Source organism: Fusarium pseudograminearum, chromosome 1 (genome assembly GCF_000303195.2).
Source record: "Fusarium pseudograminearum CS3096 chromosome 1, whole genome shotgun sequence".
Classification (NCBI taxonomy): domain Eukaryota; kingdom Fungi; phylum Ascomycota; class Sordariomycetes; order Hypocreales; family Nectriaceae; genus Fusarium; species Fusarium pseudograminearum.
Genome location: NC_031951.1, coordinates 3503332 through 3526989, shown reverse-complemented (window position 1 = coordinate 3526989; position 23658 = coordinate 3503332). Strand labels below are relative to the sequence as shown.

Sequence of the window (23658 nt, the reverse complement as noted above, 5' to 3'; positions counted from 1 at the left end):
AGGTAGTAAAGAGGCACAGGTATTTTGCATATGGTCCGTGCACCCGCATCCATCAGCTCATGGAAACAATCCGTGCTGGCGACGTCACTTTTCTTCAGCAACTTTTTCTCAACGCGTCTCAAATCCACGATCAGATTGCGATTAGCAACCATCATGGCGACAGGTGTAGATGCGCGACTCTTGAAGTCGACCAAGTTCCCTGTCGAATTTAGCCAAAAGGTTGACATGCAGAAGGTCAATCTTCAGGTCATGAAGAAGTGACTATCCTCATCCCGAGCTTTCTGGTAGCGTTTGCTGACTTGCTTTCTTAGATGGATCGCTAGCAAGATATCCGATATTCTAGGAAACGAAGACGATGTGGTCATCGAGCTCGTGTTCAATCTCATCGAGGGCCCGCGATTCGTACGTTTATCCTAACTTCCAACCATTCGCGACCAATACTGACAGCCCGCCGATAGCCGGACATCAAATCACTTCAAATCCAACTCACCGGTTTTCTCGATAAGGATACGGCGAAATTCTGCAAAGACTTGTGGAAACTATTGTTGAGTGCTCAGAGTAGCCCTCAGGGTGTCCCCAAAGAACTACTTGAAGCCAAGAAGCTTGAGCTTATGCAAGAAAAGGTGCGCTACCATTCAAACCATCTGTACTCGTCATTTTCTAACAGGACCTCTGCACAGATTGAAGCAGATCGTGCCGCAGAAACTGCTAAGCAAAGACGAGATGATTGGGATCGCCGCGATCGTGAAGTCAACGACATGAAGGACCGTGACCGCCGAGACCGAGCAGCTACTCGTGGCGATACCTGGCAGGGACGGCGAGGCGACCGCGATTTCGACAGCCGGGGTCGAGGAGGGGGTTCTAGAAGGGGTGGCCGTAGATCTCGATCACCAGCCCCACGCTTTAGAGACTCCAGAGATTCATACGGGCGTGATAGTTACGTTCCCCGAGGCAGACGTGGTGGTGGCCGGGCTGACCATGGCCGACGAAAATCCCCTGCGCGATCGCGATCAGCACCAGCATCATCTCGATCAAGCTCCCGCAGTCGCAGCGCATCGCGCGACTCTGATAAATCAAACCGGCGATCCAAGGCGACATCTCCAGGAGGGAGGGGAGATAGACGAAAGAGGTCACGATCACCCAAAGGAGACTCGTACCGAGGCCGTGCCAACAGGCGTCAGGACAGAGGTCGCCGGAGCCGACCGTCGCGATCCATATCATCAGACCGGGACTCTCCTGTAGCAAAACGCCGACGATACTCCTCATCCAGAAGTCGCTCGGTATCTCGTCGCAGAAGATCGTCGAGAAGCGTCTCTTCGCGATCTGACTCTCGCAGCAGGAGTCGAAGTCGCAGTTACAGTCGCAGCCGCAGTCCCTTAAACAGTGCATCCCCAGACCGCAAGGTCAAGCGAGGTCCAAAACATGGAAGGGGCGGACAGCGGTCTTCGAGGAGAAGAGAGTCGCCCGAAGGCCGTCAACGAAATAGTTCTTCGGCTTCTTCACGATCCAGGATTCGAGACAAGTCAGCTGATGTTTCTGAAGATGAATCTCGTGCCCCGCCGACCAAGCCCGAGGCAGAGGCGGCTACCGAATGAAGTATCTGAGGTCAGTCTTGAGTACAAGTCCGTTTAGATGACCGGCACTGACTTTTTGGTTCATAAAGCCCCAAGCTATACTCGATTCTTGCGGCTCTTGTACGATGAAGAAGGATGAGAATGATCTCGATCATTTTGTTTTTGGGAAACCGAAGCTAACAATTTCCAAAGCCCTTCCTTCTCGTGCCACAACAACAGCTTTGTAATCACATCAATCACACTATTTGCTATTGGCGTTGGAAACCGGGGTACTATATAAAAAGTCTCGTAGGTCACATATAGAGTAATAAAAATGATGAAATTTTGATCGAGGTTTTATCATGGTGAAGTTTCAACTCGTTCAGATGTTTTGCACAGCTCAACTTATGCTGCTTAACAGCTAAGGGAAGGCATGAAGTCAAGACCTAAGCTACCTAAGAAATATAAAAATACCTAAATATCCTGAGATCAGGTCTTATGGGTATGTGTGCTGATGAGTTATCCTTCTCTTGGGGGGGAAGCGATGCTCTTAACCGTAGTATAACCAAAGTAATATTTAAGTGAAGGGATATAGAGCGACTAAATTATCTTATCTCTTTGGCAAGACAAGTGGTATCCAACTTTCTGCATACATATATGAAATACAGAGGTTCAGGCAAAAGCTATATAAACCAGCTTGAACCCATAGTATTCGAGGTGTGCAACAGTATCAGTTTGAATCCATAGTTCAGTTTGAATCCATAGTTTGTCGGATTTCATCTTGTTCATAATCTGAACTAAGGTGTAACTTAATACTCAAGGAAGGCGAAGATGCTTCCTTTTGTTCCCCTCGATCAACCCTCTTTTCCTCCTTGAAGAACGCCATCGCTATGCAAAACAAACCAAGATCTAATCACTGCCGTTGCTGTAATCACCCTAACCCCCATATCTCCACGGCTTCTAAATATACAGACATGGAAGAGAACTCGTCTCTCTTAGGACAAGTCCATCGTGTCGTCCTGATCTATGCGGTCGCCTACAGAGCTGAGACCTGACTCATCGTCGCTAGCGTGGCCGTTCTGTTGGGGAGCTTGTTGCTGTGGAGGTTGGTCTCTATCCTCCTGTTCGTCTTGGCCGGGTGTCGGGCTGCTCTGGGGTGACGCGCGGTTGGAAATCCATTCTGCAATTGTAGTCTCTGGGCCGCCTTCGACTTGGATCTCGCCTGTGTCGTGTCCACGGCCGAGTATGGTTCCGTGGTACTTTGCGTCCTCGCCAGTTTTGCTGTGTTTCTTCTTGAGAGCTGAAAAGGCTTGTTGTCAGTACGATTCCTGGGCATATACTGTTGTAAAGCCTACCATTGAGATAATCTGTGGCATCTGTTTCGCCGTCCCCGCTGCCAACCTCCATCATCTCCTTCATGCGCTGTCCAGCGAACCATGCCATGAACTCTTCTACTCCCCGCAGATCCTCCTCGCCGCGCCACATCTCCTCCGCGGGAACGCGCTCTGGCATGATGGCACCGGCGTCTTGTAGCGCCATTCGTATATCCGCTATAGTGAAGTCGGCGCTGTCGCCTTGGTTGTGAGCGGCATGGTCGGCTGTGCTCTGGCAAAGAAGCGACAGGTATCGAGCCGCGAGGTCGGTCAGGGAGTCGAGCACGGCTGGGCGCGTCGAATGGTAGCCTGTAGAGCGAAGGATCTGGAGGATAGAAGGGCGGAGGAGCGCGTGGAAAAGAGATGGTGGCGTCGTCATGTTGTTATAGAATCTGTTGAATTCTCTGATTTTGTAGATGAATTGGTTCGGTTTCTGTTTGGGCGCTCAACTTGCGATGTTGTAAATGTTCCCGTTTGTAGCTACTGGATTCGTTCGTTTCGGTGTCGCGGTAGCTGAGCTGAGCTTGGTTTGGCCGTCATCGAGTATCCTGGGGGAGGAGGACCTCGCAGCGCATTATCCGAACAATGCGCCTAGCAACGTTCAAGAATCGTGTAAATGCTGCTTGCGATAAAGCTTCTTAATTGTTTCTAGTTGGCCCGTTCGGGTGAAGTGCAGATCAGAGAATAGCTTGCCAAGCAGTAGCCTGATAATGAAAAGAGTGGAGACCCACTGCCTCAATAAAACTTGCAGCACACAATAGATAGATACTGCCTCAGAGATAACAGGACCTCAAGGTATCAGAAAAAATAGCCGCTAGAAGTATAAGAGACGAAATTAGTAGGTCAGCTTATGCTATTTAGACTATACCTTTTAGGCTATTTATTTTTATACACTAAGACTTGGGAAGTCAACTTTTCTGCAGGACAATAGAGTAACGAATCAATAAAGGTTTAATGATTAGGTATATTAACTGTTGCACTTATAGAGTTAGATTGCTATTTGATGCTCTTTCAGGATTGTCAACTAACCGCCACATAATGAATACTTGCAGGAATTCAATCATTAATTGCACCACTCGTGTGACGCTTCTGGGACGGTAACTCTCCCGACCTGACTTCTGATCATAAGATGTAACAACAACGGCGTACAATACTTTTGCGTTTTGAATATGTTCAACCAGATGAAAAGAGTTATGACTGTTCGTCCGAATCCCTTCAGTAAAACTTGCGTCTGCATGGAGGTATCTGACATACTATCAAGTCATTATCATCTTGTTGTTGATGCTACCTTCTGATCCAATGATAAATTACTCTGCGGTTACAGCATCACGATCTCCCCAACTAATCAATACATTCAGACTTAGTGCCCCTGTCGCGTGAACACCTGTATCTATACAGTCATCTTCTCTGTCTTCTTCTCCAGGTTTCCCTCATCAGAAATACCACTGTACTTGTTGATCCACTCCAGAACCTCTCGATGCCAAATAAGTGAATTCTCGGGCTTCAAAACCCACTACATCCACCATCAGTAAGTATTCTAGTCAATTGCACAACATGTTGAACTTACGTGGTTCTCATCAGGAAACATGACAAATTTGCTGGGCACCTTGCGAGCTTGCAAAACGTTAAACATGGCCAGTCCTTCTGAGATAGGCAGTCGGTAATCGAGTTCGTTGTGAATGACCTATAATATGGTTACAATATGTTCAAACAATCAGCTCATGCTATACTTACCAGCTGAGGGGTGGCCCAGTTGCTAGTGTGTCGAGATGGATCCCACTTCTCGTACCCGGCGCGATTCTCCCAAAGTGTTCCGCCAAAATCGTGCTCAGGGAAGAACAGCTCTTCAGTAGACCATTGACTTTGAGTCGAGAAAACACCATCATGGCAAACCAAGGCCTTGAACTTTCGTCCCAAGTCATGTCCCTGGATCCAATCTACCGGTTTGTTAGAATACTGCACAGCTTCACAATGCAGCATCAAGACTCACTAATCATGTATCCGCCGTACGAAGCTCCCAACGCAACCGCGCGGTCGGTATCCACATAGTCAACATGCTTCTCAAGGTACTCAAAACACTTCACCAGATCATCGTATGGAGCACCTCCCCAGTTCTCAGCAATGGCATCAACATGAGCTTGGCCGTACCCGGTGCTGCCAGTCGGGTTGGGGCAAACCGCTACGTAGCCCTGCTCAGCAAAGATGGCAGGATTCCAACGAGTACTCCAATCATCCGTCCAAGCTGATTGAGGTCCACCATGGATCAAGAAAGCCAATGGATACTTCTTGGACTTGTCAAAGTTAGAAGGAAGCATGACCAGGGCGTGGTTGTCGTAACCAGTTGATACAGGGTACCAAATCTCCGTGGCCTGAGACTTGGAGAGGCCGAAGGTCTTGCCATTCTTAGAGCTGGCTGAGATCACCTTGACCGACTTGGACTCAGGGTTCAGGATGCCGTAGCTGGAATTCTCGACACGCGATCGGGTTGTAATGAAAAGGGAGTCACTGTCAGCCAGAGTGTGAGCTTCCACAACGCTCCCATCTTCGTGGATGGGTACGGGAAGATTGCGAGCCTCAAGGGTATCAGCCGGAAGTTTCCAGAGCATTGATCGCCCATGCTTCTCAGCAGCGACGTATAGCTCCTTGTCGTCCTTTCTCCAAACAATCCAGTCAGGTCTCAAATCCCAACCACCCTCATCATCGTCTGTCTGGTAAAATTCTTGAACGTTGCTCAAGTCGGTGACATCTGGGATGATCAACAGTCTTGTCTTATCGGATTCATACTGCTGACTCTTCATTCTAGCAAATGCGAGCTTCTTTCCGTCGTTTGAAAAGGTTGGCGCACTGCTGTATCCCCGCAGTCGTCCAGTTTTAACAATCTGGGGTTTGGGGGCCTTCTCTGTCCAAGACTTGATAGGCACATAATAAAGATCGGTCTTGGTGTTTCGTGCGGGATTCAGCTCGGGATCCTTTGAAACGAAAGCAATGCCATTCTCGCAGATGTCAAAGTCTCCAGCACCGCCGAAAGGGGGGACCGGAGAGCTCAGCTCGGTACCTGCCAAGAGGTTGATGAGGCTCGAATTCTCAAGAAGCCATCTATCGTTTTTCTTGTTGAGCACACCATACCAGAGCGAGTTTTGGTTTTCGGTGTTCCATGCATCCCAATGACGAACAAATAGACTAGTGTAGATCTTGGCTGAAGTATAGGCCTTGGGCTGAGTTGCTTGCCAATACATATCGCCTTTGGGGGTGGTCAAGGAGGAGCAGACAAACGCGATCTTACCCTCTGAGAGAACCTTGGTCTTCGGATTGGAGATGGCTCCAGCAAAATATTGAATCATGCGTGGCCTTGGTTGTGAGCGTTAGCGTTTGAGCGACCAGTGGTTCATGTACTTAGATCCTTCTTACTCGAACTTTTCCAAAACGTGCGCATAGTAAAGCGAAGAAATGCCATTATCATTTGTCCTGATGAATGCGACTTCATTCTCTCCAATCCAGAAAGGAGAGCTGTCATGCGCATCCTCGGTGATGACATGAGAGGAATCATCCTTGATGTTGAGGACGCGGATCTGTGACGACCCGGAGTGTTTCTCGAATGAGTAGGATGAGATCTAGCGGTGTAAGTATGGCTTGCAACCATCAATTGAGTCTGTATAGTTGTCAACTTACAGTATAGAGAACAAGCTCGCCAGTGGAGTTGGGAACGCTTGTAGAACGGCGCGGGGCCGACAGCAGCACCTCGGGGGTGAACCGGGTGGCCTGTCTCGTCATCTCAGAGAGGGTATCCAGGATGAGGGATGTTAGTGTTGGCTGGAGAGGATTAAGAGTAATTGAGGCAAATGATATTGGGAAAGGTTTTGAAAAGAGGAAAAGCAGGAAGCGTTTTGTACGATTGAAACATTCATCATACAAACAGGCCCAGGCGAGGTATGTGCCTGCGCCTGTACCTTTGACCCCCTCTCGCTGTTGTTGCTGTTGCTGTTGCCCGCTCGGCCCCTCCCTTCCGCTGAACCCACCACTCGTGCTACCTTCCTTTACCATGGTACTTTTTGACTTCTACTATACCGGAACAGAGATCAACACCAAGGACAAGACACTGCGTCAAGAATGTATTCCATGCTATTCTAATAGCCATAATCATTCTCTACTAGTCCAGTGACTGATTCAGTACATTCAATCTCACCACCACCATCACATTCATTTATGTGATTACATCCGTATTCACCCAGTGCCTCTCCAAGTGAGACCCCCGCATGAAACCACACCCATGTTCGCTAGGGGATAAATAAGCCTTGAACAACGTCAGCTCACCATACTCTGGCCTAGCTCACTAGCTACTAAACTGGGGTAGATAACGCGGTCCCAGCCTCAAATAAACCTTGTTGTCCGGGTCAAGCTCAGCCTGAGTTACCAGCCATTCCGCCTGCTTCCATATCATTGACCAGGTATTCACAACCCTTGGCCCATAACGCAAGGCAAAGCCGGCATATCTGCCCGTTAACTCGTTGCTCACTCCATGTTTCTCGACTTGCACTTATCCAGGAGAACATTCCAATCACAAGCTGTCTTTGCAACTACATGACCAAGACATAATACTGATATCCCAGAGGCGACTTATACTCCACGACAGTTGCCAACCTGCGGTTCAGCTTTCTGGATGTGTCAGTGAACATCACCTCATATCCTTGATAGAGACGGTGCAAATTGTTACGCAATAAACCACAAACCCAAGAAAGGAGTATATTCTATCATAGTACCCTAACGCCATCCAGATCACGCTTCCAGTTGCATTTCTTTTGCTTTAACGCCCAATCCCATTATACAGTACATTGCCGCATGTTTACTTGCGTTGCGCTCCGAAATTCGTGCGCTTCTTGCTCGTCGATGTATCATTTTCGCTATCCTCATGCTCGACCGTCTTCTTCTTTGACTTGTTCACATTCTTAGCTGCCGTTGTAGATGTCGGTGTCGGATGGTTCGAGGGTCCGTCACGAAAAGCGGCAGAAGAAGGCGTCGCGCCAGCTGGTGTAGAGCCTCCTGATCCTGGGGTGATGCCCTCCTGTAGAAATCGTCAGTGTCGCATTCCCGTATGTTGAACAGTGCTGCTTCGATCTTACCAGATTGTTCGGTCGGTATGAGATTGATGATCGCGAAAAGACTCGGTTCTGTTCCATCGGGCCAACCTTTCTTCGCTGTGCTGCCGCGCCACTCATGCCCTTCATGTAGTTGTCGAAGCCTGTGATGATGTTGCCGCTCGGTGTGCTGTCAAGGTAGATGGTTTCCTTCTGCGCGATCCCATCTTCAACTTGTGTCTGCGAACAAGTCAGCGGTATTCCATTGCGCATATCCAAGCTCCACTCACCAAGCGTCGCTCTAGAGCCCTGCGCTTCTCAACCAAATCCCGAACTCTAGCTTGCGCCTTCTTGTATTCGGACATGGTCACTTGTCCAGACCCAGCGCCAGTTCCGTTTGGTTGTTTTCTTTCAGCCATGCAGTTTCTCTCTCTTCTATTATTCGATGGAGTTGGTTTTTTGGAATGCGCGATAGATGAAAATGTTAATATGTGAGGTCGCGTTTTATCAATAAATGTCCAAGTTGGGTTGCCTCAGTTGAAATGGCGGGGCGCGTCAACATCAGCCGCATTTAGACGCGTTAGACGCGGGCAAATCAGGAGGCGCCCATCATGCTTTTTTTGTAAGCAACAAAACTTACACGCCGATATCAAAAATCACAATCAAGAGAAAAAAGAGATCCTGCGTATCGCAGGTGGCTGACTCTCCCGCCGGGAATTGAACCCGGGTCTCAAGCGTGACAAGCTTGCATACTGACCACTATACTACGGAAGACGGATGGTTGTGATCAACCATTGTAGCGGAGTTCGATGGAAGGGCCAGCGCTAATAGCTACTGTATGGGGCTCAACACAGGGGCAGTATCATGGATGCAATGGTCGAACGTAAACAAAACCCTAGGATATTAGGGAACATAGAGAAGCATAGCAACCCAAGAGCTGAAACCCAAGTCAGTTTACGGTCTATTCTGGGAATAGGCCATTTATTCTTATTCGGAGGCTAACTCCTACGGAGGTATGTCTTCTCTGTCTTTCGTCTTAACCCTATTCTACCTATCCTAGGAGCCATTCATCAATCCCTTATCAGCTATAGCTACTCGCAATAGCATAGCGTTCCATGTCTATTCATTCATAAGTACAGTCAGGAGTTCAAATTGTACATGACTTTCAGTCTTACCCTATCAATGCATGGCTCATAGATTATTGTTAGACGTATGCTATACTGTAGCAGCTGAGAGTTGACGTAGAGGAGTCTAACTAAGTCTACCAGTGCTGTTTGTAGTCGAAGATGTATATAAGGTTGCTTGAAATCCAAACGCCGCAAGAGTTCTTGCAAAACGATGTTGCTGGATCCAATAGCTGCTCTCGCGATTACAATGCCCAGTCGATCCTGTCGGTATAATCGCAAGCTTTCAAGGAAGGAGTTAGAGGCAGCCTATTTATAGACTTTCTCCTTTAACTAGTTATTTCAGATCCTTACTGTAACGATCTACTTATGGGATCGTTACATCTGTTCAGCATCGTATCGGTTATCAGGGTACTCAGGTAAAAACGTTTCGGCCTTTTCGTCCAGAACGACATGCTAAAGCCTTCGATGACATAATAGCCGTCGTGAAAGCCGTCGTTACTAGAGCTATAGGAGGCTTATCTGCTTTCTTATAAACGGTATCGCTAAGGAAGAGTCTCATATGTATAGTAGGCTAAAGAAGAAACAGAGTGTCGGGGAATTGGCGAGTTATTTTTGCATATTGCCGAGTGGTTATTAAAACAGACACATGACATGAGTTCGGTTCTACAATCTTTTTGTAGATTTCAATGTTTGCGGTATTGGCTGACTTGAGAAATCGCTTGACGTCGTCAAGGCTGGACAAGTGTTTTCGGATGTAGATGAACTTGTCTTGAGCCTCTTTGAATACAACTTCATCAACAGTAGTGTAGACGGCCTTGTCTTGAAGTAGGTCGAATTTAGTGTCGTCGTCGGTTTCCTCTGTGCCATTCTTGTCGTTCTTCATCGAGTCAACGGCTGACCAAAGAGGAAGGTTGTTGAAATCAGAGACCTTCTCAATTGCCGTGCAATAGGCATCTTCTAGCTCGCTGTCGGCCCAGAGAGGTTCGTATGCCTCATTGCGACCATGCCAATCAAGGATGTGCCTTTGGCGTCTAAGCTTTGGAAGTGCCCAGGGTTGAAACCAAAGACGGCCTTGCATGTCAGTAACAACATATCCAGATTCATCTTCTTGTTGTTTGCCGTAGCCGTCGTAGCTTTCTAAAGTGACGTCCTGTTGGCCGTCGTTGAAGTTGTCGTCTTGTTCGTCGTCGCCGTCGTCTTGTTCTTCGCCGTCGTCTTCGTAGTCACCATCGTTTTTGTCGTCGCAGTCGTAATTGTAGTAGTCGTATTGGTACTTATTGTAGTCGTTGTCTTCCACTATGGTGTCGCTACCAGAAGGGGCGCTCTTCACGCCGGAGCCTGCTGCAAAGACTGTGCGTACATTCTCGTTGTTCTTTACACGCAATCTTTCAATATGAGAAGCGAAACCTGGGGCGCGGGATTGACCTCCATTGACGCGATCATCGTTGGATCGGCTTGAAGGGCCGGCCATGCCCAGTTCAAGGCCACCGTTCGTGCGCCTGGTGTGATCCTCGAGAGGGTTGAAGACGCTGTACGATGATACATACTGTAACGACGTTAGCATTGATCTAGTCAAGTTTTTCGCCAACTTTACTGGATAGAGACTAAAGCACTCATGCGAATGCATTTACGAAGACACTAGAATCGGCGGTCTTCTCTTGTTTTGCATCCAGTTTGCCGAAAGAGAGGATTGTGTTGATAAATAGTGAGGGTTCTGAGTTGTAGAGGAATGTAGCCAGTGGTATTGACGAGCAAGTGCACTGGTTGATTGATAGCTGGTCCGGCCCGCCGAAGTCGACGACAGTTTCAAAGTGTATAAAGAGAAGGAAAAGGAGCAACGTCGGGCTCGTTTCCGTCGAGGTCCAGCCTGTCGGACCTGGAGTTTGTATCCCTGTCGCGCTTTGGATTGATGAAGCAAGGTGATGTAAGGTAAGGAAGATGGAAAGGAGAGAAAAGGATTGGGATGGATCAAAGGCTGATATTTATACCCGTGGATTTAGGAATGCGAGGGACAGTGAATCACTACTGCAGTACTGCTTGTTTGCATTGGATTGCTGGCTCGGCAAGTAAGGACTAACTAGGCAGCGTTGAAAACTGACAATCTATCTGATTCTCTCTTGAGGGAATCCAATCTCTTCGGTAAGTTAATTCTATGCAGTCACATTCATAGCTACGACACAGAGGAAATCGAATCGGAAGAATGGGCAAAGGCAAGCCGAGAACGAGATAAAGCGGCTAAGTTACTCTATCCCTTAGGCATGTATTCGAGCGTTCTGCCTCCCCGAGGAGCGGCTACGTTGGGCTCTATCTACACGTTTGTTTCAGTGACGACCTTCGTCATGAAGAATTCAAAGACTGAACTGAAGACGATGCTGTGTGGGCGGGCACCCAATAGACAAGGATGGAGATGATCGTTTCAGTATCCCGAGGTTGTTACCCGGCACGAGTTCTGTTGGCTTTGCTAAACAACCCTCCGGTTTGGAATCATAAGGAACGAAATTAGTAGGTCAGCTTGTGCTATTGAGACTAGGCTTCTTAGGCTGTTTATTTTTGCACCCCAAGACTCAAGGCTAACGTTTCTGCTACCTCCTACACAGATGCGACGATACAACACTGGAAGCAGTATATATCTCCAAGTGGTGGATATCTAACTAGTACATTAAGCGTCCGTTAATATAAACAACACGAACGCCAGACTATCTCCTCAGTTTGAAAGCGTTGTATATACCCATGGTTTCAGACTGAGCAATAGAGAATACATGCCAGCCCCAGATGCAGAGACCCTATCGGAAATCAATCAAGATCTCCCGACGTTGGAGTCCTTGGTTATGACCAGAAGACATGGCGGTCGAGACATATCCTAGAGTTGCAAGATTTGCCAACCCTGGTAGGTTTCCGCAATACCCTAGAGCATCCGATCTAACATATTGTCACAGTATCACAATCCCAATGAGCTGAAGGAATCTTGCTGACTCGCACCATATATAAAGATTTGAATTTACAATCAATATCAAGAAGCTATGACTGCGGGTGGTGCGCTTAGCTCTATGTGGTGGTGGCCTTGATAGCCATGCTCTGATCTTGATGAGGTTAAACGGTGGTGTATCTGGTTGATGAAGCGTCTAATGAATATTGCAAAACGACTCTCTGATATATGTATTATTGATGAGTACTCTATATCTTACAAGTGTGCATGGGAAAATGGGGCGCCTGACATCTTTCAAGTTATCATTCGAATATGATGACAACATTCGCATCTTCCTGGCTACACTCTCCTCTGATTTAACGTACAGTTTTTCTCTTCCAAACATAAATCGATTATCACAGGACTTCCTTTACAATAATACTATTATTTAATAGTTATGGGTGAGAAGCATAAGCAATAAAACATGGCAGCTAGACTAATTTACCCGTACCTGTTCTGCTATCCTAAATTTGATGAGAATGCCTAAAGGTTTTGGTCTCTTATGATATGAGTTTTATGCTTTTTAGTACCCAGAGGCGATGAACACTGAATCTGGTGGAAGAATTTTTGAAATGAGTTATTTCGTCGTTATTCATTATGAACGTAACAATAGCACCTGGTATCTTGTCCAAGCCATAAGCATCAAAGCCTATGTCGTTTTTTCTTTGTTATAATACATTAATCGAATGGGATTCTTCGCAGACCCTGGTTCATGCCTCTCTTCTTCATCTCCTGAGCAGCTGCGATACTGCTGGGGACCTTGATACCACAGCAGTCACCCCAACCAGTACCATCATGAGCTTTGCCAGTGTGATCATGACCCGCGTGTGGATCGTCTTCAACATCTGCTTCATCTCCAGCCCCGGTGTCCTCGCTCATACTATCGTCTGCTGGCACCAGTGATCCGAAAAGGAAGTGCTGCATAACGGGAAGCTTGCCTAAGACCTCAGCGACGAACATGCGACGCATGCCTCCGTCAATCTTTGTCCAGGACCTCGCCGATGAGATGTCGTCGAGCATTGGGCTATGCCATCGTAGACCCTTGACGGTTTTGGTGCTATTGACAAAGCTCACTTGACCCAGGTACATATATTCATGGCCGAATTCTTCCAGGGTCAAGTCCTGGTGGATAGCTCTTGGTGTGATGTATGGGTGGTGCAGGAGTTGTGTGGCACCAAAGAGGAAAGGCAGGAATTGGTAGTCATCAAGACCCCAAACACCATGTGATCCAGCAGGTTCGAGATAGTATGTCATCTGAATAACTCGCATAACCTCAAGGTAGCGCACAAACACTCGAAGTACGATGGGCTTAAAGTCGGATTGCTTCAATAGCCCCAGCTGGTAGAGGCAGAGAAGCCAGATCATAAAGTTGAGTTCGTGTCCAGATCCGTAGTCGATTCGGTTTGCGTTGCCGAAAGACTCGCAAAAGTATGTGGAAAGCTCGTTGATAGCATCTTCGTTCTGTACGCCGATATCATGATGCCAGGCTGCACTGTTCTTTTGCGCAAGATCGAGAAGACCGCGGAATGCCTTGTTGCCGAATCTCGAGCCGCCTTGCTCATTTGGAGGTGATTTTGTCACCAGCTGCTCTGTCTCGTCGAGGATGTGTAGAATGGTCTTAATGGGGGCACTCAAGTCTGCGTCTCGGATTGCCGAGTTGGGAGTGTCGACAATAGACTCTGCTAGTCCAAAAACCCAGGCGGTGACGAGTTTACATGTTGGCGAAGAGAGAAATATGTCATGGTCCTTCTTGGACAGAATTCTTCGTGAGGGCGTCTTGAACGTCCAGTTGGAGGAGGTATCGGGTGGTGTGGGGAGGGCGGGCGTCTCGGGGATGGGAGTAGGATTGGAGGGACCAGAGCGTCGCTTTCGAGGTTCGAGCTTTGGCAGTCGATCTTTAAGGCTTGGTATTGATGATGATGCTGCTGGAGCAGCTACGCCCGGTGATGAGGCGGGCTGAGGGGGCGCTTGTGAAGTCATTTCTGTATAGAAGGGAAGTTATTGTGTTGGTGGTAGGTTGATGTTGGATTGATAATACTAAGAGGAGCTGCATATCATAAGTTAAGGGTCTATGTTAGGCATGATTGGCAGTCACCTCTACAGGTAGCTGCTAGCGACCCCACTATTTTCATGCTACAGCTAGTAGCAAACCATGCAACTCATTGAGTAACAATTTTCATTTCTCAAATGAATTATAGAATAATTTCATTTTCTTGCCTCAAGACTCATATCATACTCAACCGTTAATTCTCACTCACATCCAATTGACCGAATCAATTTGTTATACCGCCTTTCACAGCGCGGGGCTAAAACTCAAGGGACCTCCAGAGGAAAATTTCCCAGCCTTACAAGACAAACCCAACCTAGTCGTTTCAACACCAAAACAAGACGATACAATGGCTCCCTTTGCTGAACCAGTAGCGGAGATTTCTCACCTCGCCAAGTCCGACGGCTCTGCAACATTCTCATATGGAGGATATGCCGTGATAGCCGCAGTCAACGGCCCCGTCGAGGCCCAGAGACGAGACGAGAATGCCTTTGAGGCTCTAGTGGACGTCATTGTCCGTCCCGCCGCTGGCGTGGGAGGTGCGTAACATTTCCTGTTGCAGATGGTATCAGATTCTCATACTCACTCGTGTCGCAAACCATAGGTACCCGTGAGAGACAGCTTGAATCAATCATGCAGGCCGCGTTGAGGCAAATCATCCCTGTGAGAGACTATCCTCGATGTGTGATCCAGATCACTCTTCAGGTGGCCGAGACACCTGAAAACGCCTACGTCAATGCAAAGGTCGTTCAGGCGCAATTGGTAGGATGAGGTAATTAACGAATGAGCTAGGCTTGGACTGACGTTTGTCACAGAATCTCCCCATCATTCCTGCGCTTCTTCACTCAGCTATCCTAGGACTTCTCAGCGCCGCCATTCCTCTAAAGACTATCGGCGCAGCAACTCTGATTGCTGTCCCTGAGGGGGAGGGGGAGGACATCATCGTCGATCCAAGCGCTGTGGATATCGACCATGCCAAGTCAGTTCACGCTCTGGCATTCACGTCTCACGACGAGCTACTCTTGTCGGAGAGTGAGGGTGCTTTCACACCTGATGAGTGGACTAAGGTTCTTCAACTCGGACAGCGCGTATGCTGTGAGCATCAGCAACCTGGGTTAGATACAGCAATGTCCGGCGACGACATCGAGTCACCAAGCATGAGACAGTTCATCCGCTCTGCCATGGGAGCCAAAGTGGCGGAAGATCTCTACTGGAAATGAGGCACCGGCGCAAACTGCATGGCAACCCGCTCGTTATCTCCAACATGTATCTACAGCCAAGATGAGCATCAAATCTCGTCTATGTACTGTAGGCGCCTAGCCATGGGTAGCTTACCAACGTGGTCAATCTTAGCGTAAGCCTTCTCGCCGTGGCGAGGGCTATCTCGACGGGGTTTTGAGGCCAACCTTTGAAATTCCGAGAAGAGGGTCAAACCCTGCATCGTCGAATTGGCTCTTTTGTTTCCCGTTATTCAAACCGCCAAGCATAGTTTGTTCCTTTCAAGTCTTTCGGGATCTTGGTGATCCGGGCTATTATCGGATAGGGTGCCAATACATCAGCTCCTCAGTGGATGGAACGACGAGACTCGTGGGCTGGGGTCGTTTCACCATAGCATCAGAAACCGTGTTGGCAGTCTCAGGCCAATTTTTGGGCATTTGATAAGTTAGCGAAAGTGACCAGATACCAATGAAATTCCAAAGAATATCGAGATAAAGGATTTCTCTTCCTAGACCGGGTCCCCAAGCTGGAAGGCTGGTTGGTTAGTTTGTGAGCTTAACGCGGTGAGGATCTTGATGCCTTTACCTCCCCGTGTTTCTTACAAGGGGGTGATAAAACTGGGGTTGCATTAAGATACGAGCATGCACGGTAACAATGAAATGCAACAGTACAGTCTATACATTCATACCAAAAGGACATTTTGAGTGAATATTTCCGACTTGGTATCCAATGCCTCGTCTAGATCTCCACGCTCCCGCCCGAGCCGAAACATGAGTTGAAAAGGTTGTGTAGGGAGAATATTGAGACGGTGACAGCTTGCCACGCGCGTGGATCGCCACCTAGCATTGGTCAGTTTCTACTTTCAGCTATAGAGTAGAGAAACAGTTTTGTGATAGCTATATCCCTGATGCCAATATTGTTGGTGTCACAATCGCTAAGAGGTTCACCAGCTGTGGCTGATGCTGCATTATTGTAAAGCTCGGGATCCGAGGTTTATGTGCTACGAGTAGGCAACGTGTAAGTGAAGACGATGACCAGAGCTAAAACGGGATGAATCAAAATCCCAAACAGTTGATGATTTGCATGTTGTCGGGGGAATCATGAACTTTCTCTTATGCAGTTAAAAAACCCAGAAAACTTACAGCCGCATGAAAAGAAAAGAAAGCATTGAACTAATAAACTGGGGAAATCTACAACATCCTGGAGGCTGTTGAAAAGCTAATGTCCACTTGACAAGTTAACTCTAGGATCCACTTGCTGGGCGTATGTGAATTCTTTGAGGAACAACTACGATGGTGGGAGTCGTCTAATCATCTACAGTTTGATTACATTAACTAGGGTTCTCTCTTATATCCTATAATGCTACTAATCATATATGTCCAGCATGCTTACTCGTCCTACCAAGTTGACACTAGTTACCGTAAGCAATTAGCAAAGAATGTAGTCCACAGTACTCTGTATGGGAGCACAATTAATTAAATCGAGTTGGCCATTAGTTAACCATGTAGTTGGGTCCCAGGTCCCCTATCAGCGCAACGTCGTTTCTGGTTGACGTCTCAGTCGGCGCTTGTCACAGGGAGTTCGTTCTAGGCTCTCAAAGGGGGGACCAGGGATATTTTCCACCTGAACTGGGCTGTGGGAAATCCACGACGGGAGCTTTTCCCAATTGACCAAAAACAGGTAGATAGGTAGATCCTGGAACAAAACATGACAAGGAAGACCAAGGGGGGATGAGTTTTGGAACTCGAGAATAACTATGGAGAAAAGGCGTCGGTTGTAGGAAAGCAAGGAAATGCTGAAGGCAAAGAGGATTCTATTAAAGTGAGGACGAGCTCGCAACAGTTTTTGGATTCGGTAGCCGGTCTCAACACAACGCACACTCTTTCCTCCCAAGGACATTACATCCTTTTCGTACTATCCGAATACTGTTATCATCTTTTGTAATAATCACGCGAAACTTCAATTGTCAACAAGGCTCTGCGAGTCTCGTACCAAAGGAATTCGCCCATTTTCTTCTTTTTATTATCCTCCCCCTCGCTTATACAGTATTTGTCTTGTTTTTGTTGTCACCGATCCGATTCTTCGATTGACGCCAAGTAATTAAGCTGTTGGGTCCTTTTTTTTTCTTCATCAAGAGCCAAACATCTTTCTTCTTCGCTGGTCGTTGAAGCTGTATCGAATCGAGTCGAATCAATCCATCTTCTTACATCACATTTTGTGGCTTGCAGGCGACTGCAGCAGATTGGGATTGTGTTGCATTGCGTTGCGTTGCATCTGCATCTGCAGCCGAAAAAAGATTCTTGCAAGATCCTTGTCTTGTCTTGTCTTGTCTTGCTCTTCTCTCTTGCTTCCTTCCGTCTTCTCTCTCCTTCGCCCGTTTTACCCGAGATTCCGATCACTCATTGAGTGGAGATTCTATACCTCGACAGTCAAAGACAAGAACACGACAAAGAGAAAGCAATCGGCAACCGAACACCGCTTGATTCTTTTTGGTACCTGCTCGAGAATCGAAATATCACCCACGTGCGTCTTGTACAGCTGCGACCACGATCAACTCATCACAAACCAACACCCAATAGCGTCGTGTTCCTCCCGCTCGGCTCGGCTCTTGCGTCCTAATCTTTGAAGCTATTAGTTCCAGAATCGACAATCAATCCCTGAAACTGTCTCATTCCCCGCAACGAACTAGCGATTCGACGACGGCGAGTCCTGGTCACTTTTCTCGATTCTCGATTTCTGAACGTCATCTACATCCCCTGGAGGGTTTTGCATTGAGTAACTTAGATCTTGTACCCGAGTTACGGATACAAGACCGGCATTTGCGCTTCCAAAATCCGAGCCTTCCACTGTCTCCGCATCAGTTCCGCGGACACTCCCGTGCCTTGTTTAGTGTCCGGAATTTCCTGTGGAATTCTGTAGAATTCTGTATTATTCGCGACACCGATAAAGTTCAAAGGTCTTGTGGACAGGGTCTGTGTTTGTGTCTGTGTGTCTCCGACAAAGCACTCACGATAACGAGAGACATCCATCCATCGCGTGCTCCAAACTTCAACCCCCTGCATTCCATTTTCGGGGTCCCTATCGTCTGTTACAGCGTCCCCCCTCCACTACAATCGGAAATATGACAGGCCTACTTTCACCTACCGCTCTCCACCCAGCTCTTGGCAGCCCCCGAGACCGAGACGACAACGGCTACAGCACCATGACCTTGTCTCCTGCTTCTATTCCTCTGCCTTTGCCTTCTCCTTCTCCTCTTAAGAAGACCACCTTCGCCGATTCCTTGACTTTGACTTCAGACTCCTTCCAATCTCAGACTGAACTAGATTTTGAGCAACAAGGTTTGTTCTCTCTTTTTTTGACTTCTCATTTAGCTCTTTCTGACCATCCTCAAGCAACCAACCCTTTAAAACCTCAACCTTCCCTGGAAGACTCCACTTCTACCTCTGCTTCCACGTCCACTTTGTCATCTGCCCAAGCTCAAGACCAACAAAAAGATACAACTTTGTTGAGTTCGTCCTCGTTGGCTGCTTCCCCTTCATCCCTCCCTCCTTCAACTTCAGACCAGACTGCTTCGTGGGCTTCTTCTCAATACCAAGCTCATCGGTCTAATTCTGGCCCGAGGGTTTCGGCTTCTGTCATCCGCCACCACAAACCCGACGCTCTATCGCTCGCACTCCCACCTTCTTCTTCCAAGATGATTTCCACAGAAGCTTCAGAGTCGGACTCTCAGTCTCACTCACAGACAGCTTCCGCTGCTGTTCCCGGTCTTTCCAGCGTCCTCGACAACTCTAGCTCTGCCACTCCCTCACAGAGCTTAACTGATGCGCTTAACGACCTTGCCAAGTCTCGCTTGCCTACCGCTGGCCTAACACCCACTACTGCTCGCACTTACACTTCAGCCACCAGCAACGACACAGCTGCTTCTGACGCCGCAGCTACCATTCTTGCCTCAACTCTTCAGTCGCCATGCTTCTATCACCAACGCTTCGCTGATGCTGTCGACATCGGCAAGGTCCTCGAGGAGATCAAGAACGATGTTTCCATGTCTCATTCGCGTCTCGTTGCGACTGCAACTGGTGTGCGCGAAGTCTCCAAGCAGCTTCAGCGCCGTCCCATCAAGCGCGCTGTTCGCAACATCATGATTGTCACAAAGGCACGCGACAATCAATTGGTCTATCTCACCCGTGAGCTTGCTGGCTGGCTCCTGCGAACCCCACGCTACGGCTCCGACCTCGGCGTTAATGTCTACGTCGATGCTAAGCTCCGTAATTCGCGACGCTTCGATGCATCTGGTCTGCTTGCCGAGAACCCTCGCTTCCAGCACATGCTCAAGTACTGGACACCCGACCTGTGCTGGAGCCAGCCTGAAAAGTTTGACCTTGTCCTGACTCTTGGTGGTGATGGCACTGTCCTCTTCACATCATGGCTCTTCCAGCGAATCGTCCCTCCTGTGCTCTCATTCAGTCTCGGAAGCCTCGGCTTTATGACCACATTTGAATTCGAGAAGTACAAGGAGCACCTCAACAGAATCATGGGTGATGACGGTATGAAGATCAACCTTCGTATGCGTTTCACCTGTACTGTTCAACGCAACAACCGCGGCGCTGGAGCTCTTGACGCGCCCAAGCTCGAGGAGCCTGAGCAATTCGAGGTTCTCAATGAGCTCGTCATCGACCGTGGCCCTTCACCCTACGTATCCAACCTCGAGCTGTATGGTGACGACGAGCTCCTCACTGTTGTGCAAGCTGATGGTTGTATTTTCTCCACCCCAACTGGTTCTACAGCCTACTCTTTGTCAGCTGGCGGCGCCCTCGTCCACCCTGATATCCCTGCCATCCTTCTCACCCCCATCTGCCCTCACACTCTCTCCTTCCGGCCCATGGTCCTCTCCGATACCATGGCCCTTCGTGTCGTTGTTCCTCGTAACTCACGAGCCACTGCCTACTGTGCTTTCGACGGCAAGGGCCGTCTCGAGCTCCGACAAGGAGATTGTGTCACCATCACTGCCTCTCAGTACCCTTTCCCTACCGTCACCCGCACCGACACCGAATGGTTCGACAGTGTCAGCCGCACTCTCCGCTGGAACGTTCGCGCTGCTGCCCAGAAGCCCTTTGACGCCGACGTTGCAGAAGATGGCAAGGATGACGAAGAGATCGGGTGGGATATAGACACCGATAGCGCATGTTACGCTAGCGAGGACGGGAGTGTCAGTGCCAGCCCCGTTCGTCGACAAATGAGCCTCCTAGGTCTATGATGCGGAGCCTCATCCCTATACAAGAGAAGAACAACTGATTAAGGCAAGGTGTTGGCGGCGTTTGGCTTTTTTGCATTACCAGTTTATTGGAAATCAAATATATCATAGATCAGGCCTCCACTGTTGATTAAGGGAGGACCAGCCAAGGATAATTCAAGCATGATGGCGAGCAGGTACTTAGACATCTAGATTCAGAAGACACATCGTCTTGTCGATGCAATATACACATTGCATGGCTACAGTTGCTTTCAAACATGACAATTAGTGATGTGATGTGATGTGCACCTAGGTCAGCCACCTAGAGCCTCATCCTACCTAACTTAGGTCGATTTATTTCATGTATCCCAAGTAGGTCTTCGATTTCCGCCATTCAATCACCGCTTGCCGAGAACTGTGTGTCATACCTCGGACTGAACCGTATATCACAATGCCTTGGATCAGGAGATCATAATCCTCTGTTGTATCATTCATTATCCTTTGATGCATCAATCATTGACATTGTGCCTTCCTCAAGCTTGCCTCAAATCATGAGTTACCGACTGTTACTTGGTAGCTCATACCTAATCGACAGTGGCAGTAGCTGTAAGGGAAGTTACTACAGAGTAGGTACTGGGCATATCATTCCAAAACAGGAGCATGCCATGAGTTAGAGGGAAGTCGCTACCTTGAACTGCCTTCGCAGGAGTAGGTGCCTCGTAGGTATTCATCTTTTCCATACTCCCCTCTTCCTTTTTCCTCCTTTAATCATTCACAGGCCAACTCGAAACATATTTCTTCTTGAAAACAGCAACTATCCAGAATCCAAGAGCATTCTTCACAGTCTTATCCCTGACTTATCAAGGTACTCTCAGAGCGTACTTCTCTGATCATCACAGACCCTTTTCCCAGCTGAATTGAAGCCCGACTTATAACTCCCACAATGGGCAAACAAGCAAAGCAGGCCAAACAATCCAACCAGGCCCAGCAATCCAACCCTGCCGACACTGCAAACCCTGCCGACACTGCAAACCCTGCCGACACTGCAAACCCTGCCGACACTGCAAAACACGACGACCATGCCGGTATGTCACCCCTTGAAGTTCATATATGAGCCCCTGCTAATTACAATACCCCTAGAACGGGAATCTTGGCACGCGGCCAACTTAAAAGCTAAAATGTTGGTCGAGTTTTTCAAGGGGCTTCGCGGAGAACACCTGACCGCGGATATTTCTCAATCGAGCAAGTATTGTCGGGAAATGTTGTATAGAAGGCTTCTTACCTTTGACACGAGCCACTACCCTCCACCGGTCCATGCCACTTCTCTTTCATTACAGTTCAGGTACTTAGCGGACTCGATGCTTAGATATGCCCACGCATTGGGCGCCGATGATGAGTGGATTGCGTTCATGGATTTCACAACCGCTTTCAGAACCCGGTACAACAGCGCCTCCTATGACATGAGGACCGACTGTATCCCGCTCGACATGTCGATCTGCATAACACGCCTCTATGCTCTCGTCACTAGTGATCACACCATTACTGGTAACGCTGAAAAAGATGATCATATTGGCCTTGATTTCCTCATTCTTATGGCTGCTCGTATGGAACCCACCTTTGACCATAACGGCTCAGATTGTGAACAGTACTGGACCCTGAAGTTTATTGAGACTGCGCGCAGAGCGGCCAAGGGGGCTGCTCACGAGGCTAATATTAGCATAAAGCTGTATTTATACTTTTTGGTTTCAAGGTTGCCCCAAGTTCTACAACGCTTCTAGGTTGGTATGGACACTGGTACGGTGTCTGGGTCAGTTTTATCATAGGCCACAGTTGCAGACAAGAGTGGGCATCCTGGTCAAGGTGATAAACATAGGTAGAAAGCAGTTGGCGTCGCTTCTTGAAAGTGATGGAACTTTTATTCTTAACTCGCAAAAGATACGACGAGTAAACAGCATCTGATACTTGGGTTTGATAGCAGGATTACAGCTCTTCAACAAGATGAGTAGCGTTCTTATATCAGTGATTCGTTAGTTATTGGGTTTTGTTCATTTTATTGCTTTTGCCGCCCACCATTGATATATGTGGTTCATGAAGTGAAGTGAGTGACATATTCAATGACGGCCAACTCTTCTCATACCCTGAGACTAATCTACCCTAGACATTGCTACTAGCAGTGAAGAAGGTTAAATAAATCTGTTAGTGTTACCATACTTGTTGCAGCCTCTCAAAATCGGACGTAAGCCATTGAGGAGATTGTGTTTGCTAATATCGAACCTAGGTAGGCATGTACCTTTGATTGAAGCAGATATATGAGGTCCATCCTGAACCATTGTCTGAATATCTACTGCGTTGAAAATTCTCGTAGAGAGTGACTCCGCAACAAACCATCCCAACTTTTCATCTGTTGTCGAACCCCGGACCATGCTTTTTTGGTCTGCCGTTCGTCCTTCACCTGAAATCAAGCTTATGCATCCGGATACCACCTCCTATGCACACAAGATGTAATACGCGACCAAGGTAGTATGCGTATCGATCATGATCCACCCTGTAACATTGCAAGGACTTCTGTCAAAAAAGGTTGGTAGATCCCAGTTATTCCCCTTCAGGATCAAGACCCATGTGATCTCCAGTACGACCAGGAAATCGAGTCTCAGGGTATCAGAAAAAATGGTTGTCAGGAACATAAGAGACGAAATCAGTAGGACAGCTTTTGCTGCTTAGGATAGACATTTTAGGCTATTTGTTTTTGTAGCCTAAAGCTGAGAGATCAACCTTTCTGTTACCCACCAGTCGAGGCAGAGTGAGAACTGGAAAAAATGAGAGAGAAAAAATCAGTTTACGGAGGCCAAGTATACCAAGCCAAGCCAAACCTGCATCCGAAATATCAGATATGACAGCTTGAAAGGAGCAATATACCCTGGTAGAACCACCGCAATAGTGGCGCTGCGGGTTCCTGCGGCAGCGAGGGTGCTGCAGGAGTAGACTCGAGTTCGTTGCACTTGTGACAACGATGAGAGACAACAAGAACGCATCATGCAAGAACACGCGCATTTGTGTCTGACTGCTGGCAGAA

The 23658-nt window shown here is 48.0% G+C and overlaps 9 protein-coding genes across 9 annotated transcripts, besides 3 other annotated features; 4 read left to right on the top strand and 5 right to left on the bottom strand.

The window, feature by feature from the left end:
- Positions 1-153: 153 nt before the first annotated feature.
- On the top strand, positions 154-1595 carry FPSE_09053 (uncharacterized protein; the record flags this gene model as incomplete). Its single annotated transcript, XM_009262170.1, has 4 exons — positions 154-257; positions 312-402; positions 459-623; positions 681-1595. The coding sequence occupies 4 exons, from the start codon at positions 154-156 to the stop codon at positions 1593-1595; spliced, it is 1275 nt and encodes a 424-aa protein (XP_009260445.1).
- Positions 1596-2548: 953 nt separating this feature from the next.
- FPSE_09052 (uncharacterized protein) lies at positions 2549-3305 on the bottom strand (the record flags this gene model as incomplete). Its single annotated transcript, XM_009262169.1, has 2 exons — positions 2549-2853; positions 2909-3305. The coding sequence occupies 2 exons, from the start codon at positions 3303-3305 to the stop codon at positions 2549-2551; spliced, it is 702 nt and encodes a 233-aa protein (XP_009260444.1).
- Positions 3306-4316: 1011 nt separating this feature from the next.
- Positions 4317-6697, bottom strand: FPSE_09051 (uncharacterized protein; the record flags this gene model as incomplete). The annotated part of the gene is made up of 6 exons (XM_009262168.1): positions 4317-4439; positions 4494-4610; positions 4661-4863; positions 4917-6274; positions 6335-6537; positions 6596-6697. 6 exons carry the CDS (start codon positions 6695-6697, stop codon positions 4317-4319), a joined length of 2106 nt encoding a protein of 701 aa, XP_009260443.1.
- Positions 6698-7766: 1069 nt separating this feature from the next.
- Positions 7767-8363, bottom strand: FPSE_09050 (uncharacterized protein; the record flags this gene model as incomplete). The annotated part of the gene is made up of 3 exons (XM_009262167.1): positions 7767-7985; positions 8044-8238; positions 8289-8363. The coding sequence occupies 3 exons, from the start codon at positions 8361-8363 to the stop codon at positions 7767-7769; spliced, it is 489 nt and encodes a 162-aa protein (XP_009260442.1).
- A 691-nt stretch (positions 8364-9054) lies between these two features.
- On the bottom strand, positions 9055-10689 carry FPSE_09049 (uncharacterized protein; the record flags this gene model as incomplete). Its single annotated transcript, XM_009262166.1, has 4 exons — positions 9055-9117; positions 9174-9405; positions 9477-9629; positions 9770-10689. The coding sequence occupies 4 exons, from the start codon at positions 10687-10689 to the stop codon at positions 9055-9057; spliced, it is 1368 nt and encodes a 455-aa protein (XP_009260441.1).
- Positions 10282-10419: a microsatellite.
- A 2079-nt stretch (positions 10690-12768) lies between the features above and the next one.
- On the bottom strand, positions 12769-14070 carry FPSE_09048 (uncharacterized protein; the record flags this gene model as incomplete). Its single annotated transcript, XM_009262165.1, has 1 exon — positions 12769-14070. The coding sequence occupies one exon, from the start codon at positions 14068-14070 to the stop codon at positions 12769-12771; it is 1302 nt and encodes a 433-aa protein (XP_009260440.1).
- A 416-nt stretch (positions 14071-14486) lies between these two features.
- Positions 14487-15357, top strand: FPSE_09047 (uncharacterized protein; the record flags this gene model as incomplete). The annotated part of the gene is made up of 3 exons (XM_009262164.1): positions 14487-14676; positions 14742-14899; positions 14953-15357. The coding sequence occupies 3 exons, from the start codon at positions 14487-14489 to the stop codon at positions 15355-15357; spliced, it is 753 nt and encodes a 250-aa protein (XP_009260439.1).
- A 2308-nt stretch (positions 15358-17665) lies between these two features.
- Positions 17666-17689: a microsatellite.
- A 787-nt stretch (positions 17690-18476) lies between these two features.
- On the top strand, positions 18477-20609 carry FPSE_09046 (uncharacterized protein; the record flags this gene model as incomplete). Its single annotated transcript, XM_009262163.1, has 2 exons — positions 18477-18693; positions 18748-20609. The coding sequence occupies 2 exons, from the start codon at positions 18477-18479 to the stop codon at positions 20607-20609; spliced, it is 2079 nt and encodes a 692-aa protein (XP_009260438.1).
- Positions 18567-18608: a repeat region.
- Positions 20610-21528: 919 nt separating the features above from the next.
- On the top strand, positions 21529-22363 carry FPSE_09045 (uncharacterized protein; the record flags this gene model as incomplete). Its single annotated transcript, XM_009262162.1, has 2 exons — positions 21529-21670; positions 21726-22363. 2 exons carry the CDS (start codon positions 21529-21531, stop codon positions 22361-22363), a joined length of 780 nt encoding a protein of 259 aa, XP_009260437.1.
- Positions 22364-23658: the final 1295 nt, after the last annotated feature.